Genomic DNA, 20,801 nt, shown 5'->3' with positions numbered 1-20,801 from the left:
ATCGCTCCGCGCCGGAGGCCGCGGGCGACCGCTCGCTCACCTCTCTCTCTCCCTCCCCTCTCCCTCCCGCCCCTCTCTCATTCCCTCTTTCTCCCACTCTCTCTCTCTCTCTCTCTCTCTCTCTCTCTCTCTCTCTCTCTCTGCGCCACGATCGGGAAAAAAACATTCGCTTTCACGAAAGTCCATGTCGCGACTTCATAGGCCGCTTCTTCGTTTACCCGACGATGCTCGGTGCATCGCAAGCCGCGGAGGCATCGCGCTTATTCGCCGTGCGCGCGAGAGGATCCCTCGGGTGAAATCCGCGCGAAGGCTCCGCGTTTCTTCCGCGAGGAAGTTGCATGTTGCAGAACGGGCACAGCTCTCACGAAACGGACACACTCGCCGGTCAGGGTTCGGTAGGAACATCTCTCGGTGATTCGCGGAGAGTCGCGACTCGTCTCGCCCGAGAGATTCTTCGCACATACACACGTGCGTGGCATCTATTTCGTCAGTCCCGCCGTATTATTCCGAGAGTATATACGTGTTTGCTGGACAGCTTGGGAATCGCCGATTGAGGCGGCGCGGCAGGGAAAAGGAGGGGGGAAAAAAAGTATACGAACCAGTCTCTCCGCTTCGGGGACTCGGCGCTTGTGATTCTTTCCTGTCGCCTGTTTCGCGACGCGACGCTAGCGAATGCGCCTTCTTAGGAACTTCTGGGCCCGATCGGACAAAATTCCCGACACGCGGCCCCGTTGCACCGTTGCTCGCGCCGATTACCGGCCTCCGTGCGTCCGTCGGCCGTTCCGCACGTCTCGAGCGATCACGCGCACGCACGACCTGGCCGCGCGACACGGCCCGGTCGGATAGTGTCCCCGCGATCGTCGCTCGTTGTGTTGCCGTTAAACGACCGAATTCGACACGCCCGGCTCGCGAGAGGCTGCTGCCTTTTGATTTTCCATCGCGTTGATTTCACGCGCTCGTGCCGCGCGCCGCGATTTTGCGGTCACCGGACCGTTCATTAGCGTGTCCCTTATTTGTGGAGCAAACGCTCGGTTTTTCCTCCTCCGCCGCCTCCTCCTCCTCCTCTTCCTCCCCCTTCTCCTGCCTTCTCGTTGCTGCGCGAGAGAGTTTCACCTTTCCTCGCGCGACGACGAGCGACGATCGTCGAATTTTCGCGACGTCTCGCGCGCGACCCGTCTCGCTCCGCCGATTGAATGATGCGGATTAATGACGGTGAGACGAGGAGGAACTTGGACGGATAAGTCCGCGATAAAGTGTCCTTTGTAGATCTACCCATCAGATACAAGTACGCCGCAGTAAATCACGCTAAACGGACGGTTTCTAATCGCTTGCGCGGCCGGCGGGATTTGAGCGGCTCGCTAATGAATTTGCTAGACGGCGGCATCGCGTTTTATAACGCGTTCACGCTCGGAGACTCCAGGAAAGAGAGAAGCGCCATCTCGCAAGCTGTAATTTTATTGTCGGCGCGAGAAACGAAAATGTACGCGCGTTTTGCAGCGCGGCGCCCGTTCCAGCAACCCAGATCTCCGCGCGATGGAAATATACCGTTAAAACGCGCCACAGACTCGCCTGCAGCCGTTACTCCTGTTCGACGAATCGTTGACTGGCAGGAATCTCCTCTCGGTTCCTCTCTTTCTGTTCCACTCACGCTGGCGATATATCGAACGGCCCGCCCGCGGATCGTTTCACCGCATACAATCTCGCGAGAAAGGATATCCGGAACGTTTACGGGTCTCGGCGATCTCGACGGTGTGCGGCCGAAAGTCTCGCCGGTGTCGCCCACCGGCGAGACTTTCGGCCCCCCGTCACTGGTCCCCCGGTAGATACGTTGTTTCAAAAGTCTCACTACAAATCTCAAATCTCAATGAATTTTCAACTATTCCTTTTTCAAACGCTCATCAGTGAATTTGTAACAAATTACACGAGCTCGATTTTCGATTAGACATTCGAGAAATTGTTTGTCCAATCAGAAATAAAAATTTCCACCAAATGATGAACAGCCTTCCATGATGCTGACTATTTCGAGAGATTTTCCATAGTTGAACAGACGACTGTCGCGGACCACGTTGGAAAATGCTTTTCCAACGTGAAAAATCAAAATGGCGGACCAAGATTTGAAAACAAACTTTTTCAAATAATTTGTCTAAGCAATCATCGTGTAAAAAAAATTTGAAAAATAATATTTGTGTACCCTTTTTTCATGTTTCAACCCATATTCTCTTTTGCACACTTACGAAATTCATAGCATTCATTTAAGCATGAGCATTAATGTTTTATCGGTCCATCAATCTCACTTACCGTATTGATAAATCGTTCTCTTTTTACAGTTTCCTACAGTGTGCTATTTTATCCTCAATCAGCTTATAATTTAAACTGATGTGTCGTCAAATAACAAAACTGTACAATTTCGACAATTTATTGAAAAATATAATTGTTTCTCCTAAGCGCATATTCGTTCTCAGCGGCCCCGAAAACCCCCCCGTATACGTATTTTTTTGCAAATTTATCTAATTTTGATATTTTCCGCTATCTCAGTCCGCCATTTTGATTTTTCATTTGGAAAAGCATTTTTCTGCGACAGTCTGTCCAACCATGGAAAATCTCCCGAAATAGTCAGTATCGTGGAACGTTTAAAAGAAAATAATTGAAGATTCATTGAGATTTGAGATTTGTACAGACTTTTGAAACAACGTATCTCCCGAGGGACTATTGCGCGACCGACGCGCCGTTCAGACAAATCTGCTCTCGCGCGGACCATTGAAATTCGATCATTAAGATCAGCTCGATAGCCCTCGATTCATTAAATTCGCAGGCGTCTTTTAAACGAGCGCTTTCTACATTCCTCAACCTCCAGATCGGGCAGTCGCCGACTGCGAGGACCTTCGAAATTTCAGACGGAAAAGTTTCATATTTACTAGTATACTATTTCATAATCGAGAAACAGGAGGAGAATTCTTTTAGGCAACTTAATACAACTCGATATCCCTTGATTCGTCAAATTCGCAGGCGCCTTTTAAACGAGCGCTTTCTACATTCCTCAATCTCCAGATCGAGCAGCCGCCGCCGACTGCGAGGACCTCCGAAAGGTCGCGTCGAGTGGAAAAATTTCATATATACTCATTTATTTCATAAACGAGAAGCGGGAAGAGGATTCTTTTAGACGACTTAATACGCGATTTACGTTCGATCGCATTGCCTGAGGAGGAGCCGAGAGACGATAAGTGCAGGAGGAAGAGAGAGAATGAAAATTTTCAAACGTAAGATATAAACGGCACGAGAGCGTCATACGAGACGAAAAGCGGATATGTCGTTGTTGACATATCGTTACCGCATTGTTGCGTGAGCGCGTGTACCTTTGCTCTCCGCCGTCGTGGCGGAATTCCCGCGGATTTCTGCCATACCGCGTTCCACGCCCGCGTATCCGCGGCGCTCGCACGGTCCTACGAGCGAAAGTGCTTTCCGCGGCGGATTATCGGCGCGCCGTCGCGTCGGTGGGAAAGAAGGATGGCATTCCGCGATTCCGGCCGGTCCAAACAGACTCGGTTGCTCCGGTGCTCCGCTACAGCCGGGTTCTGCGGTTTCGCGACGACGACGACGAGGCGAGGCGAGGCGAGGCGAGGCGAGGTGAGACGACCGCATGTCGGACACGTCTGACGAGATTACCCGCGAGGTATATCGGTGAGAAACGGAGATTGACGTAACTGGAGTAAACTTCGTTTCCCTAAACGTTAATTCCCCCGCGCGCGCGCACGCGACTCTGTCCGCGGCTCGTCATAGCGGCGATAGCGTATCGCCGATTCGTATTATTGGCGACGCAGTCGCAACTTTCGCTCGCGCGCGCGCGCGCGCGCGCTCGCTGCGCTTTCGACGCGAATATTTTCGCGGAGACAAGTGTATGTCCTCCGTTTCCCGCATTCTCCTCTCTCCCCCGCCCACGTACACACGGCTATACCGTATCGACTCGGTGACCGAGTTCATGCGTTATACGCACGCGGACGGGCCGCGGAGGGAATCAAAGCCGGTCGTTATCGTTTCCCGCGGAGCGATGGTCTGCGCGGTATGTCGAAGGCGTTTATGACCGCGATTACCACTCTCGAGATATATCGCTGAAATGCGAATTGACGTAACTAGAGTAGCCTTCTTTCCTTTCCTGTTAGCTCTCTCCGGACGAGCGAACGGGCGGACGGGCGACGGGCAGCCAATCGATCGATCGCGGGAACTCTGTTGACCAGCTCTCTACTTTGCTGAATCTACCGACGATCAGCTGATTGCGTCGATAGCGGCGCGAGTGGCGGATTTTTATACGATAGCCGCGAAATAACGTTCAAACGTGCTCGCTGCAAATTGCAGCGGCACGCGTTTCAGTCATAATCTCAATCCAACGAGCTGGTCCGCTGATGGATCTGCGGAGAGAACGCCGCAAGAGTAACACCTCAGAGGACACTTGCGCGACGCGCCTTTAAAATATTTTCCGCGCTCCGCTATCGATAAGTCTCGCAGCCTCGTGAGGAGAGCCGGTAGCTCCTCGTCATTTATTACGAGTTTCTAGAGACCTTTAATGGATCGCGAATGAGGACTCCGTATAGAGATAAGAACTTCCAAGAACATACATTAAGCGAACTGCGTGCGCGCGCGCGAGGGAGAGACTCCAATGCATGCGGCGGTTGAGATTTATTAGTCGCATCGGGAGAATCGTCAGCGCGGGGCTGACGACCAGGCTGAGAAAGATCACTCTATGACGAAGTAGGAAAGTATAATATACGAGATGGAGAGGCGTACCGAGAGCGCCTCGCGCTCGCCGCCGGCACTTTTCTCTTCGACTAATCGTTATGGAAAGTCCGTGGATAATATGGGACGTTGTGCACCGCGGGATCTCGTAGGATCGAAGCCGCGCGAACATCGTCCTCGTCGTCGTCGTCGTCGTCGTCGTCGTCGTCGTCGTTGCTGAAGCGAGGAAAATTATACGAGTTGGAAGCTGGGACACGGTGCGAGCTTATCATCCCCGCGAATCGAAATATATTCGAATCTTCTTCTTCGCGGACGTGTTACCCTCGAGCGATATCCGTTCCGTGTCATCGTCGGATCGCTGGATTCACGCGCGATCCGACTCCGTATATCCGAGCAAAGGACGCGTCTCTCACCGTTGATGCGTCGATCAGAGATGAGAAGGTCGCAGGAGACGCTGGGAACGTCCGCTGGGGACACCCTCCGGCGGATCCTCCGAGCCCCGTGGCGCTGGAACCATGCTGGGTCCACGCGGGGTCCTTCCGGCCTCGGACTATGACTCGGACTTTTCGGTCGTTTTGTCGAAAGTATCTCGCGGATATAATATGGGACGCCGGTGGAATCTCTCGTGGATCGATTCGGCACGTCGGCGACATTGCTGAGGAAAGGAGTGGTACACCCAGAGCGAGAGGATGGAAGAACGGTCGCTGCGCCAGTGTGAAGGAGATTGGCGAGGCCTAACGGGGAGAGAGAGAGAGAGAGAGAGAGAGAGAGAGAGAGAGAGAGAGAGACAGAGAGCGAGCGAGAGGGAGAGATAGAGAGGGGAAGAGAGAGGGAGCGAGGTGGAACGAGAAGGAACGAGGGAAAGGAGCGCGCGGGCGAACGAGACGGACGCAGGTGGTTCGAGAGGGAGAAAGACCGAGCGGGGTACGTGTGTGGCGAGCGTGCGGGTGCGAGCGAGACGGCGAGAGGGACACGGACGCGAGACGGTGTTCGTAATCAAAGGGGCAATCCGCGGCGCGGCCGCGGCGTGGAAGAAAGTCAGCCTACCGAGAGCGGCTCATCAGTCCGGCACGGTGCGGTGTCACGAATGCACGTCGAAGCATCGATTTTCCGCGTGTCGCTGCCACGTGATTCCACCCCGTTCGCCACACGCAAGTTATGCGGACGCGTTCGTTCACCGGCACCGTGCGCAGCTCACCGGCACCTACGACTGCGAAACAGCAGCACGGTCGCACCGACGTCCGCGTCCGCGGCTACGTGGACGTGTGAGACAGTGAGAGAGATCGCGCGCGCGCGAGCCGCCGTGTCGATCGAGAGAGGATCCGCGTCGATTTCGCCGGAATCACGTGTGCGATCGCGCGCGCGCACGCGCGCGCGCGGCTGCGAGTCCTCCGGGATCGTTCCGGTCCGGGTGCGGGTCACGCGCGCTTTCTTGCGCGCGCGCGCGGGAGAACGTCGAGGACGACGAGGCGAAGTGCGCGCGGGGATAAGGAGGAAAAATCGTGGATCTCCAGGATCGACCGGTGCAACGTGCTGGACCGTGGCGAGGATCGAGGGATTTTGCAATGCTCGCGAATGGCAGATGAATGGTATGTACCGGATGACGATCATCTCGCAAATTGCGAAGAAGCGCCAGAGGAGATTCCGATCAATCCGCTACGACTTTCTTGCTCTCGATCCCTTGTTCTTGCCGGATATTTGCCTGAGATTTGTGTTGGTGGTAATAAATTCATGTACTTTGGAGAAAATGCGAGGCGTTGCAAAGGCGGATGATGATACAGTTTGAGACGATGGAGCGGCACCAGGAAGACTCCGAAGAAAAAGAGAGAGAGAGAGAGAGAGAGAGAGAGAGAGAGAGAGAGAGAGAGAGAGAGGGAGAGGGAGAGAGGGAAGGACACGCTGGAGAACTGGTCAAATATCAAGCGTGTTCTTTTAATGTCACGTTATGTGAAATGTCGATTACATTAACGATGGATTTAACATTTACGCACGTCAAAATGTTATGAAATGTTTTCACCGTGGACGCTGCGCGAAATAATAAATACGACGCGCGTCATTCGGTATCAAAAGAATGTTTGTTTAATCCATTTAGCAACACTCTGCATGCACGATATGGCTTCGGTAAACGTCATAGAAATATCAAACTGTGTATGCTGTATGCTGTAATATTTCTAGTCGTTTTACTTCCAGTTCAAATAGTATACGGAATGAATGTTGAGGAATAAATATTGAAAATCGAGCAGAATCGATGCGAGCTGGCCGAAAAGTCTCTAAACGAAACGGAAAGGCAACGGCGTTTCGAGAATCTTTATATCTAAGCATCGGGGAAAGAGTTCGGGGAGAGAGAGAGAGAGTTCATTTTATATTTTCATTAATTAAGATATTTTCGTTAGTTAAGGATACGATCTTCACGTGAAAGCATATTTTAGGCATATCTTTTCAACAACGTCCGATGATTTGCAGCTGATTGTTGATTTTCCAACCGCGCGAGGTGTATCCCGTCGTGCGCAAATGATTACACATCCAATTCCGTGAAAGTACCAGCGCGTACCTATCGCGCTTCGGGTAGGAAGCGTTCGTTGCAAAAGAAATTGTTATGCATGCGCAGAATCATCGTGCTGAACGCGATTATCCGTCGATCGACGTCGATTTCAACGTCGACGCAAGCACTTTTTGAATAATCAACGAGAAATGCTTTGAGATTGAAATTATAATTTGCAATATTGTGTGCGCTGCGAGCAATACTCTAATGAGAAATAATATACTCGTCGAACAATTTATGCAAATTTCCGGGAGATCTCTACAAGGAGAAAAAAAGGAGCATGATCCGAAGCATGATAAATCTTGACGAGTCAACGACGAGTCTTCGAGACACGTTAAATTTATCCGTCGAGAATCGCCTCGCTTTTCCCCTCCTCTCGTGCCTAAAAGCCGCGCGAACTTTCCGGACGGTCCAACGTGTATCGGCGTGTTTTAGCAAACTCATTAAAAATCAGCAGGAAACACCTCCCCCCCTTCCCCATCCGCTCCTAAATGAAAGCCCGCTCGATGCTTTGGCGCTCACGCGTTTTTCCCGCGGCTAAAGTGTCTGCCCCGGCAAATATATGCGTTCCCATGCGTGCGATACGGTGACACGTAAATCGGCGCTATTGTGCGCGCGGTGAGCGCAGGTCACCGCGACGGCGACGACGGCGGCGACGACGACGACGACGACGACGACAACGAAATTGAATACCGTTTCCCCAGGACGGCTGGAACGCGACTAGATGAAAAATAATGAATGGAGCGCGTTGTCAAAATCCGCGGAGCGTGTCGGCGAGCGGCCGTTGTTGCATAACGCGCGTTGCGTTGCGCGCGGCGTCGCTTATGGCTGGGAAAATACGGAATTCCGAAGGCGCAAGTCCCATTTAGCCGAGCCGAGCGCGAGCATTTCCGCGCGTAACAGTCGAGCGCGGGTTACGTTCGAACGGCCGTCCGCGCGGCCCTCCTTAGACAATGCAATTTCTATCCGTTGAGACATTCTGCCCCCGACGACACGCGTCTAATTACTTTGATTATCCGTTTAATATCACTGCGCGGAATGATTCGTACCTTAGACCTTATTCGAACCCCTCTCTCTCCGTCTCGGCGGCTCCGGCGGCTCACGTGCTTTCCACTCATTATCCATCGGGGACTGTAGCCATGGGTGGCTGTATAATAGTTACAGTTATATGCAAATGCTTTCCCACGCGCGAGCGAGTGGAATGTACTAATTAGAAAAAGAAAGCGCAACTCACTTCACGCCCGTGTGTGTAGGTACGCGCGCGCGCGCGTGTGTGTGTGTGTGTGTCCCTTTCATAAATTTACCTTTACGAGGTGTCGAGCGTGCGAGGAGGCATTGCCTTATGGGACAAACGTCTCGAGAACGTGCGAGAGTTAAGCGGAGCGATGGATTAATAAAGTGACGTCAGCGGCGCGCGAAGCCCGATTCGTTGGGCGCGCGGGTTCGAAAATCGCGAGGCGGCTCGGCCTCGCGAATATTTTTACGAGGTTTCGGTGCCCATACACGGGACGGAGCAACACGCCGCGTATCGAGAATGTGGCGATGTGGCGGCCTGCGGCTACGAATTCCGTTACACGCACTTGTACGGCTCCTCTCGGATACCTCCCTACGCGCTGCCCACGACGAAACCTTTACGCTCCATCTGCCGCTCGGCCGGCCGGCTGATTGAACGAATCTTCGTCGACGGTGACGTCGAAGGTATCGATCAAACGCATCGACGGACCAGCGAATGCAACTGTTACGTTGTCGCGCGCACGGTTATTGTCGTCGCGCCACGGACGGAATGACGTTTCGCAAAGCGCGCGCGCGACCAACGGTCCTCCCTCGCGCGCGATCGCGCGCGTATTTCGTGAAAAAATCAGTCAACTCACGCTCTTCCGACGAGGAAACTAATTTTAGACCGTACAACGTAACGCGGCGACTCATCGTCGTCGCGCTCGATTACTCGCGCCGATCGCTCGGCTGGAACTCGCCTCGGGAATCCCTCGCCGTGCGATTACATATTTCCGCGCTTCGCTACGAATACTGTTATTCAAACAGGCGCGAGGTACGCGGCTTTTTTTTCGACAGCGGATGATTTACATTCGCGCGCAGCGGATTATTCGTGTACTCCGACGAAGCGGGATTCGCGAAGCGAGCGAAGCCGCGTCCGAGCGAGTACGTGACGATTCGAATTTGCATCGCGGCGCCGCGCCGCCGCTGCAAATTTTTCACGCGGAAAGATCGCCTCCGAACGAAAAGATTTCACATACGGCGGTGTAGGAGGAGGAGGAGGAGGAAGAAGGGAAGAGGGATTCCCGTATCTCAAGTACATCTTAAATATGACGATAAGTCGGAGGGAGCCTCCGCGATCAGCTGATTGCTCGACAGTGACCCTCGGGTCAATCTACTTTCTACTTCTCTCACATTCTGGCGAGATCAGAGGTGATGCAGCGCGACGGGAGGCTGCGCGCACGGTGCGCGCCTTCGAGTGGAAGCGGACATACTTTCACGCGACGGACGGTATACATATCGTGAAATTATCGGGACGCTGATGAGTGAAAACGGATGGAGGCAGCGCGCGCGCGCGCGCGCGCGCGCGCGTTGTTCAGCTGCCCCGCGGCAGAAAAATACGCGGGGAGATTTATCGGCCGGGATACTCTCGGGGAGAGTACGCGGTCACGCGGAGGAATGTTTATACGACAACTCCCGGCGCTCGCGAGGAGCGCTACGTGAGAAATTCAGCTTCGCAATTTGCCTGTCGCCGCGTCGCGCGCTCAATACTACGCTACTCTCGCGAGACGTGAGAAAATAACCGCGGATTTGAAAGTCCCGCGAGCTCTTCCGGCCATTCCTGTCCTTTAACGCACCGAGTCTGACTCGAGCCGTCAGTTTGGCAGCTCGCCCGGAGAATAAAGGAAGAAACAAATCGCGCGCTGTGTTTCCTCGAGGAACTTGCCGAACCGGTGCGCGATGAGTTGGAATGAGACAGAATGTCGTCCCTCACTCTGACTCGTTGCGGCGTGTAGCGGTTGAGGAGATTTTCCGAGGAGGAACAAATCTACAAGCGTGATTTCCGAGACACCTGCCGCGAAGGATAACGCAGCGAAGGTCAATCGTCGGCGAAGCAAATGTCAAGCACAGGAGAAAACGCTCGCGGACGGAGCGCTCGGTCGGCCCCGCGAAGTGCCTCGCGCGTCGCGGTGTAATTCATAATAACGCGTGCTCGGTTTTGCGTTGAATCCGCGCAGACGGTTGGTCCGTGCGGTCCGTTATCTATCTGTAATAGTACAAACGGCGAGACGAGCGGCAAGTGCATGAAAGTCCCGCGAGTTAAGTTGGTCACGCGACTCTTGCGTCTCTGTGTGGTTAAGATCGCTTAATGGCCGTCCGCGATCCTCGGCGCGATGTGACACGTTTCGCCGGCATCCGACGATTGCTCCTGCATCGCGGATGATGCATACGGCTAGGAAATAGCGGCGGATCAGAAGAAACGTAGGAAATTCCCTCACGCGGCTCCTTCGCCTTTACCGTCACTCGCGCCGGAAGCCGTCCGCGCATCGGCGACCGTCTCGTCGCTTTTCCGCGTTTGCGCGAATATTTGCACAGAGCACAGAGAGAGAGAGAGAGAGAGAGAGAGAGAGAGAGAGAGAGAGAGAGAGACTGGTTGAATTCACTCGGCAATGAGCGGACAACAAACACGTCTCAGTTGGAGGGAGTAGAGTTTTTGCCTTGATTCCGACCGAAATGCGCCTGGCTCGATCGTGTCTTCGCGTTGATCGAACGACATTTTTCCCTCTTCGTGTACGATACAGATTAAACGGAGCTCCTCTCGAGGGCTCGGGAGGGCCCCGATGAGAACCTGCTGCCCGGTTACGCCACGGTGCGCCAATCGTCTGCAACGATTTGACTTGTTTTCAGGGAGTGGCTAGCATTCCGGAGCATAAAGATCAACGGGCTTGGCATGAATTAAGACCAACTCGGAAAATGGACGTCGCCAAGGGCACAACGGAGGAGTTCGTGACGGTGGTCAGCGTCGGCAGCCAGCCGACATCGGAGAATTTCGTGACCGTTCTGTCGATCGGCAATGGCAGGAAGGAAGACGAGGACTCGTCGCCGACGGCGGGCAAGAGCCTGGTGAACGGCGTGGACGGTCACGTGGAGGAGGAAGTCGAGGTGTTCAGGTTACCCGGCGAGCGCCTCGGCTTCGGACTCAAGTTCGAGGGCGGTAACAAAACGTCCGAGAGGGTCAGGAGACTGTTCGTGCAGAGCTGCGCCGAGCAGAGTCCCGCTAGCAGAGCGAAGTGTTCATGGGGCACCTTGGGCGAGGGGGACGAGGTGAGAGAGGCCGCGGATACGTATACGCCGGAGAGCCCCGGAAGCGCGTTTTCGATATATTTTCCTTCATTCACTTACTTATTTATGTCTGAAGTTGATTTATTTCGCCGGAAACGAGAAATTCTCTTGCCGGGCGAGCGCGCGCGCGCGCGCGTGCGCCACCTTGCCTCTCCATAAATCTTCTTTCTACCGCGATAACGCGCTTTCGCTGAAACATTTTGTGCGGTAACGCGCACGCGCGCACGCGAGTGCTAAATGTGCAAGAAAGTAACGTTCGTGAACATGTATGATTTCATTAATCTTAACGGTACGTGAAATCCCCTCCCTCCCCCGCTACGTCGCCGCGCGTCGTACGTGTCGCTTTCATTACGGAGCCGACAGGTTTCATCTGTGCGCGGCGGATAAAGATCACAATGGCTGAGCGCAGTGGATGCCTACCGGTGCTTCAATGTTGCTATAATGAATGACGCGCAATTATCTGCGCGCGTCGAGCCGCAACGCTCTCTTGCATCTGCGTGGCGTAATTTCAGCGCGGCTTGAATGAACGGGAGAGAGACGGAGGCACAGTAGAAATCCTTACCGCCTCTCAGAATTCAGTACACGAGCGACGGCGTGCGGTCCGATATATCCGCCGAGGAAAAATCCACTCCGCGCCGGACGCGCCCCGACGAGCTTATCGCCGGAATGAAGGTCGCGATTTGTGAAACGGCCCCCCCTCCCCCGCGTGTGTCACACATGTCTTCTCCTTCTTTCCTTCTTCCTCTTCTTTTCTTTTCGCGGACGCGCCGAAGGCGCGCACTCTCTTTTTCAGCTCCCACGGTCGCGCCGCGTAGTCTAGGATTTTCAAGACCCACTTCCTGCGTTATGATTCCCAAGAGAGGTTTCCTCTGTCGCCTCTCGCTTGTTTACGTCGCAAATTACGGCGGACCCGCGATAAGCAAACCCGACACGCGGCCTCCCCGTGCTCGATAATCAACGGCCCGTCTCTCTTCCAGGTACTCTCGATCGACGGTATACCCGTGACGCACATGACCCGGTTGGATTGCGTGAGGAGGCTGAAGGAGTCGCAGTTGGTCATCAGACTGATGGTGAGATGTCGCGGGGCCCTGCGGCCGGAAGTGGTGAGCGCCGAGAGGAAAATGTCGACGGAGAAGAGCAAGGTGCCGCCGGAATTGCCCGCGGCGCCTCCGCCTGTGCCGCCGAGGAAGCTGAGGCAGCCGCGAGGATCGGCGGACGGCGAGGCGAATCCCAGTCCTGTGAAGAAATCCTGGGACAGCCCGAGGTCGCAGAACCCGTCGCTCAATGGCTCGCAGAACGGCTCGCAAAACGGCTCGCCGGCTTCTCAGGCCGGTCTGCATTGCGTGCTGAAGAGCAGCTCGTACGAGAGTTGCGAGTCCTCGCCGAGAAGCGTCAACGCGTCGAGTCAGGAGAGTCCAAAGGGGTCGCCGAAGGACCGTTCGCCGGAGCTGGCGAAGTCGAAGCAGGTAGTTCGATCAGAGTGCGCGCTCGAGAGAGCGAACAGATTCGAAAGTACGTAAATCGCGAGTTAATCGGAGATTAAAGATCTGCAGCCTAGAAATTGAGCTGAACGAAGATGTTGCAATTGCTATATTAAGCGAAGAGAAGAATGTATTGTTAACCCGTAACTGCTGTTCACCGGTCAAATTGACCGGTAGGAAACGGAATTGATGAATATCTTGACCTAAATAACACGACCACACAACTGCGCGTATATCAGTCGACTGACATTCAGAATGCAAGAAAATACACTGACGGATGAATACGCAACTAGAAAATTAACCGCGTTATTTAAATTTCAAATAGTGCAACGGTCAAATTGGCCGGAGAATAGCAGTTACGGGTTAAGTAGAAGAATCTTCCGGTGAGATACCAACGATGCGGAAGGGTGCCGCTTAAAGTCACCGGAATTTAGCCGAAATTATCCAGATGTCCTTGGCTAACTTGAACAAAATTCTGCCATTTTCAACCGCGGAATCTTCGAGTCGTTCAAATTTCACCGGGATATCGCTTCACTCAATCGAACATTTTGCCCGTGCATATTACGAAAAATAATTATGCTATAAAATAAATAAACGAATAAACAAACGTTTCTTCCCTCAGGAACCGCCAGAAGCGATGGTTTATCTGGACGCGAGGTCGCAGTGCGGCTCGACGCACGGCAGCACGTCCGACGACACCGGCAGCTCAATGTCCACCGTGGTCGACAGATTCTCGACGTCCGACCGCGTCTCGACCATCTCCACGGCGTCCACGGCGTCGACCGCGTCCGAGCAGCCGAGCGAATTTTCGGGCATTGATCGAGACCTGGATCGATCGTCCGACCGAGACGTGCTGCTGTCGCGAGCGATCTGCCCGCTGGAGCACCTCGAGCGGGACTTCCCCGCGAACCCGCCCGACTACCTGCTCCGTCGCCTGGCCAACTCCGAGGCGGTGACGCACGTGGAGTCGCGGGGCGAGGTCGAGAGAATCACGGCGGTGGTCGCGCCGAACACGGTGCTGATCGAGGAGACCATCACCCTGCAGCCGCCGCTCAGCTTCCAGGATGCCCCGCTGAGTTACGGGCACGAAGCTCGGCCGGACCTCTTCTACACGGCCGATCTCGCGGCCGACTCAACCACGCATTTCAGGCCGATTAAGGACGATGAGGAGCTCGTGGAGCGCGTCAACGGCAACGGCCACGAAGAATGTCGCGAGACGAGCTGCGTCAGCAGCGCGGAGGCGCAGCGCGAGAGAAGCAACGCCGACAGGTTGCCGACGTCCACGTCCACGTCGTCGTCGTCGTCGTCGTCGTCGCCGCCGCCGTTGCCGGCTAGAAATCACGTGAACAGGATCTGCGTGAACCAGTCGTCGAGCGAACACGCGAGCGAGACGCGTTCCCCGCGCGTCTCCGCGACAGTCCCCGTCTCGCCTGAGAAGGAACCTCCGGACGCTCCTCTGTTACCGCCGAAACCGTTGCCGAGGAAGGACGTTAAGGCCAGACGGAAGAGGCCACCCCCGCCGCCGCCACCGCCGACCATAGCACCGCGAAAGGAGGCAAAGCCTTCGGCCGAGTCGAACCATGTGATGGACAAAGAGAACAGAGATCTTTCGCAGAACGAAAACACGGAGTTCGTTCAGTCGGGATCGTGCGACTCGTCGCCGAGCAAAAACAACGACGAAAGGAGCCGAGGAATCGAGAATCCAAGTGCACGCGAGAACCTGGACGTAGAAGCTGCGGTGAAGAGCGTCGATAACGGAGCAAATGCTGCGGGAGAAGGCGAGCGAACCAATAAAGTCTTGGAAATTATCGAGATCAGGATGGCCAAAGCTTTGCAGTCCGCTCAGAAGGAACAGGTGGCTAGGAGCGAGTCGAACAGTGCGTCCGAAGCAGTGAATAATTGCGAACGAACGGCTCCTGCGAGGCAAGTTGGAGTCAAAGACGAGGTGATTGGCGAGAACAATCAGGACCAGACGCAGTCTGCGAGTCCTTCGAGCAGAATTCCGACGGAGCGTCAGAATTCGACGAGTGTAGAATCGTCTGAAGTGCGAGCCGACGAGAACGACGATGAGGAAAACTATACAGATTCTGAAAGAAGCTACGAGGAGAAAAACAGAGCAAATACGCGAGAAGTTGTCAAAGAGGGATTTCCGTCCATCGGAGAGATCGACAATCCTGCGCTGCGGGAGAGCGAGGACGACGAAACTTACCGATCGCTGGACGAGGTGAACGACGACATGAAAAGTCCGGAGATGAACCGAATGCTGGAGGACGAGGAGGAGGAGGAGGAGGAGGAGGAGGAAGAGGAGGAGGACACAAGCGACGAGAGCGAGGATGGCGATTATTATTGGCAGAGCAATTTAGCTACCATCGGCGAAGAAGAGGAAACCAACTCCTTGGAATACATGAATGCGTAAGTTGATAATTACATACTAAAATCGCAACCCATCAAATCACGCGTAAGTAAGAAGTAACCGGCTTACCAAGTTTAAAGCAAGTTCAAGCAAACGAGAGAAGCAGAATCAAGAGAAAAGTATAAGATGGCGATGGTTTCATTCATGGCCATCTATTACGTTATCTTGATATTTCTCATCGAGCAAATTATCGCGTGTTACTTTCGATAGTTTCGAATATTCGACAAATATTAATCCTTGAAAGCTACCACCAAATATCACCCCGAGTTAACTTTTCTCGTTACGTTTATAGCAAGGTAAGGTATCATAATGTTGTCGCTACTGATAATAATAAATAAATATCTACAAAATCAATACTGTCAACTGTGCGGTTGTGTTTTAATAAGACCAAAAATTCGCACGTGGTGAAATTTCACCCATGTTAGCCCCATGTTAGCTAGGGTTAATTATATTTTGCAAACAAGAGTTGCGAAGAAGAGAACTGCATGTTGATATGCGTTTCAATACGTAGCGATTATAGCGATCATGTACAATTAAACAGAACGGCCTCCCGCTTAGCTTGAATGAAGTATACTGGTTGCGAAATGAGTCGCTAGAAATTGTCTTGAGAAATGAATTACTATGGAACTTGCTAATGCAACGCGCGCGCGCGCGTTCGCGTAAATGAACTTTGAAAAGAAATTAATTCACTTTCTTTATGGATATGGGGTACCTGCCCCGCGCGGCATATGGAGAAAAGGTTAATTGACCGTTCTGAGAATAGGAAAGAGGGCTGTCGATTACTGGGAATCGAACAGTCGGTCGGCCGTTCGAGTCGATCGTCCCACGAGGTGAACGCCTCCATGCAAATGCTCGACATTTGCTTGTTGCTTCGAGAAGCAATCTCTCCTTCTTTGCATGACGCTGCAATCGTCTCTTCTAAACTATCCCAACAACCGTTGTCGTTTAATGGAGCCGGCGATGGTAATTCGACGGACGTTGAGAGAGTTAAGCGAGTTTTTACCGAGCTCTATAACGTTAGTCGTCAAATTTCGAAATGTTCGCTGCGCGAATATCATTCGAGCGCAAAGTTCGCCGCAAAGAAAGGAGAGAAAAATCTGATCTTCTCTTACCTGCTTGCAGCAACACGGACGCGGATGACCCTAGCAAGTCGTCGATGGTGTCGGAAGAATCGTCGCTTACAATCAAGAAGGATACGTTCGTTAAAGCCGGTAAGTCCGTTTAGTGCGCTAATTAAGCGTTAATTACTCTCTAAAATACGGCTTAAGTGAATGAGAAGCGCAATTTATCCAATTAAAGCAAGAATGCGAGGTCAGCGCGGAACGATTAGAGAGCCGCGCGCGTTCGCCAACAGCGGAACGCAACAAATCAGGCATTTGCCTCCATTAAGACGAACTGCGTAAAAAAGTTAGCGCCGTCGCTGCAATCGCCGCGACCTTGATCGATTAATTGATCGGATTCACCTCGCGTATATAGTCTACATGCAAGCGCTCGCCGGCTTTCTTGCCCCGCGGATCTCTCTCCACGTGAGCCGCGTGAGAACCGTCGTGGAGAGAAAAAAGACAAGAGAAAAACGGAAAAAGAGGAGGAAACTTCTGAAAGACGACGCACAGCCGGATCTCGGGGACACCCGGTATACACGCCCACGCTACCGTAGCACGCCGCGTCGAGCTTCGTAAAGGTTACGCATTAATCACCTTGCGTTACGCGCCCATACAGTTCTCCGGTTTCGCGCGCGCGCGCGCGGGCGCGAGTACCTACATTCAAAACGGAGGCAGGTCGAATCGAGACAAAGGCGTGTAGCGGCGCGCCTTCTCCTCCTCCTCGGCGGGAGAAATTCTTATTCACCGACGTGCATACCAGTATTTTCGCGCGGATGACTCGACGTTCGCGCGTTTCCTCTTCGCGGCCTCTCGAATACACGCGCGCGCGCGTAACACTTGGCGGCGGACACGCCGATGCACGCACGAGAGACGGCCGTAATACGTACACAAAGAACACGCGGAATCGAGACGTCGTCTTTCGGACGCCTGTGTGTTGTCGGAGTGTCCGTGGCCGTCTCGTAATTTACCTGCGGCCGATCGCCACGTCCGGAAACGTCTCCGTAATTTTCCGCGGCCGTTGCGAGCATTTATCCTCAATGAGACGTACGCGTGAAATACGCGCGTCCCTCCGCGCGGCGGAAGAGGGACGCGTTATCCCACGCAAAAATGGCCGCGTCTCCTCGCCTATGTGGATCGATGATTGATCGATCGGAGCGGCGATCCCGCCGCGTAAACGCGTTCCGCCGGAAATCGAACGTCGCGCCGGCGATAACAATAATTCACGCGCTCTTTCTCGCTCTCTCTCTCTCTCTCTCTCTCTCTCTCTCTCTCTCTCTCTCTCTCTCTCTCTCTCTCTCTCTCTCTCTCTCTCTCTCTCCCTCTCTCTCTCTCTCTCTGTTTTTGCGCTTGCTTTGAAATATGTTATCAGGAGCAACGATGCGATCCACACATCATCTTCCCCGCGCGCATTCCCTTTTTGCGCCTTTTCCTTTCTTTCATCACGAGGAGGAATAGCGAACGCGCACGCGCGTCCGGGGAACAAAGCGCGCTCGACGTAATGCGAGAAATTACGCGCGGACTGGGATAACAGGGAAATGATAATGAGCGTCCGTATAATAATTAATTCGCGCGGTGCTTCTCTCAGAGACGTATCGATCACGCACTCGCGTCGAGTACCGTAACATTAGAAGCGGCGTGTAATTTTCTAATGACGAGTCTTCATTTCCCGCGCGATGTCGACATCGTCTTTAACCCGTTTCCTCTGTCTTGCTTTCCGTTTTCTCTCCTCTCTCTCCCTCCCTCCCTTTCTCTCTCTCTCTCTCTCTCTCTCTCTCTCTCTCTCTCTCTCTCTCTCTCTCTCTCTCTCTCTCTCTCTCTCTCTCTCTCTCTTTCTCTCCCCCATCTACTCGCAACGCGAACACTGCGATACCTGAAGCGAATCGCGCGATAAGGAGTATATCGGCGGAGATCTCCGGCGAGAGATCAGTGACTCTGCCATGGCCGGGCGCTTTGTAAAGCGGGAAATAAGGAAATTCCGTCGGCGCGGTCTCTAATCGGCGCCGCGCGCGCGCGCGCGAACGTGGATTCCCGGGCCGCCAGGTGGGTGTGAGAACAAAACCGTTAAGAATAATTCGAGAATCGCGGCTCTCCGTGGCGATCGGAGGCGGGATGCTCGCAGGCTCGCACTCGGCTTCTCGCCGGCGCTAACGAACAGCCGAAGCTGCCGGAGGTTCATATTAAACGCGAAACTTTACGGTCAGGCGCCTCGCGCCTCTCGCTCGACGCTCAACCGCGCACGATCATTTTTCCAACGTGGCCCCGACGACGTTCATTCCTCAACCCCGTTAAATATGAAGTCGTAAAAATTCCCACGGCGTCCATTACACCCACCGTTTCGCCGCGATAGTACTCCGGAGAGTACTCCGAGGAGGCACGTCCGAGAGAGAGAGAGAGAGAGAGAGAGAGAGAGAGAGAATTGCGTCATTCCGCGTCGCGCCTCGAGCTACTTTTATCTTCGCGCCTGTCGCGCGTGCGGACGCGAACAGAGGATTCGGAGGTGATATAATACGTCGCGCCTCGGCGGATAACCGCCGAGCGGGCAGCTCATAAATTGTCCGCGAGATTAGTCTCCGCCGCGGCCGGCTTGACAAAGTCGAATCGGCCGGCCGGGCCGCCTCCGCGCGGATGTGCGCGAGGCTTCTAAACGATCGAACGGTAAGACGCAGCGCCGTCGCTCCTAAGTCGACGATTTCCTAAGTCGCCCGTTAATTAGCGCGCGCGCGTCTCACGTTGTTTCGCGGCGCGTTTACGATCGATTCGAACGAGCGATCGAGGCGCGCGTTATAAAGGCGCGTGACGGCCGCGATCAGGCGTCCGGGGCAAAGCTTGACTAGTCACAACAATATGGCGGTACACGGGCCCAACGGCAGTCCTGCGCGCTCCAGCCTCCGTCGAAGCTCTTCCAGTGGCTGACCGCGCTCAAGGTCCCCATTCCCCCTTAATCGCCTTCCTTTTCGAGATCTTTCACTTGGTTCCAATCGAAGAGACGGCGATCTCTGACGCATACTTACGCACTGACGCGTGTTGTACGCGCGCCCGTAGAAGAGACGGCATTCCAACACGCGCGCGAGCGCGCGCCGGCACGAGCCCTGCGAGCACTCGCTCGTCGGTGTATACTGACCCAAAGATAACAAACGTCATCTCTCTCTCTCTCTCTCTCTCTCTCTCGGTCGGCCGGCACCTATAGAAATCTATTGCTAGATCAGGTACCGATCTCGCCGGATCTCTCCTCTCCCCTTCGCTACTCTCTCCCTCTTTCGAGATAGCGCTCTCTCGTGTCTCGCCGAGGCCACCAGAGTCCCGCCTCGATGTCAGCCTCGACGTGGACGTTTTATTTCGTGTTATCGCTTTGTAGCTCGTTATTCGCCACGAAATAGCTCTCTGTCGGTTATACCTTGGGAACGACATGGCAGATGTATACATGCCCCTAGTGAATTCGAGAGCTTGATCAAACGGCCGGATCGTGCGGCCGATGAGTCGAAGAAGGATGACGACACGATTCTCCCAGGTGGGTCCAGCTTTCGCGAGTCCCCTCGAAGTCTCTTCGAAGTCTCGAGGCTTCGCCGGAAGATGAAGAGTGACGATCGTTAGCGTAACGCGCGCGGCTACCGTCGTGGCCGCGATCTTTGTTAGGAAGCGTTGATCAGCGGAAGGGCGGTAGCTCGATGACCGACGTTGCGCGGTTGCGCGCGGCGGAAAGATGCACGAACGAAAAGCGCATTCCGCAAGTCCAGTCCATGTGATTCATGCGGCTATCAGCGAGAGGCTTCGTTAAGGGGCTTCGACCTTTCCCGAGCGATCCGACCCACCCGGGTTTCAATTTGCGACTGCGCAGGGCGACGATTAGTCTTGACCTCTCGAGACCAGCTCTCCCGTGTCGGAATAATTAGTAGAATAATCGATCGCGGGGGTTTTTTCCTCTTTCCATTGAACATCGACACGCACAGTTCCTCCGGGCCGTCTCCGCTTTACGCGGACTCTACAACTCGGATGGAGCAGCCTTGAAATTGTGTTCGCGTGAGACGTCAATTTCAATCTACGATCATAACCGATCGTAATCTCGGTCCATATAGAAAATGATTCGCCATTCAGAAGTCAACGGAACACTCGCGGGTACGCGCAAGCAGGCGAGAAAGAAGGGAAGAAAAAGGCAACGCACCGGCAGATTTATCAGGAATAACGGCGCCTCAGAGCGGGAA

At 54.0% G+C, this 20,801-nt stretch overlaps 1 protein-coding gene across 2 annotated transcripts in view; it reads left to right on the top strand.

The window, feature by feature from the left end:
* The first annotated feature begins 6,108 nt into the window (after positions 1–6,108).
* Positions 6,109–20,801, top strand: part of bbg (PDZ domain-containing protein big bang) — a 44,329-nt gene continuing 29,636 nt past the window's right edge. For both annotated transcript variants that reach the window (XM_025302586.1, XM_025302583.1), the window contains exons 1-5: positions 6,109–6,317; positions 11,171–11,587; positions 12,583–13,071; positions 13,709–15,498; positions 16,622–16,710. In XM_025302586.1, coding sequence (XP_025158371.1) covers positions 6,315–6,317; positions 11,171–11,587; positions 12,583–13,071; positions 13,709–15,498; positions 16,622–16,710 — 2,788 coding nt within the window. In that variant the 5' untranslated portion in view covers positions 6,109–6,314. The remainder of the gene's footprint in view (positions 6,318–11,170; positions 11,588–12,582; positions 13,072–13,708; positions 15,499–16,621; positions 16,711–20,801) is intronic.

Source organism: Harpegnathos saltator, unplaced genomic scaffold (assembly GCF_003227715.2).
Source record: "Harpegnathos saltator strain DR-91 unplaced genomic scaffold, Hsal_v8.6 scaffold115, whole genome shotgun sequence".
NCBI classification, from domain to species: Eukaryota; Metazoa; Arthropoda; class Insecta; order Hymenoptera; family Formicidae; genus Harpegnathos; species Harpegnathos saltator.
This window is presented reverse-complemented; position numbering and strand designations above follow the sequence as displayed.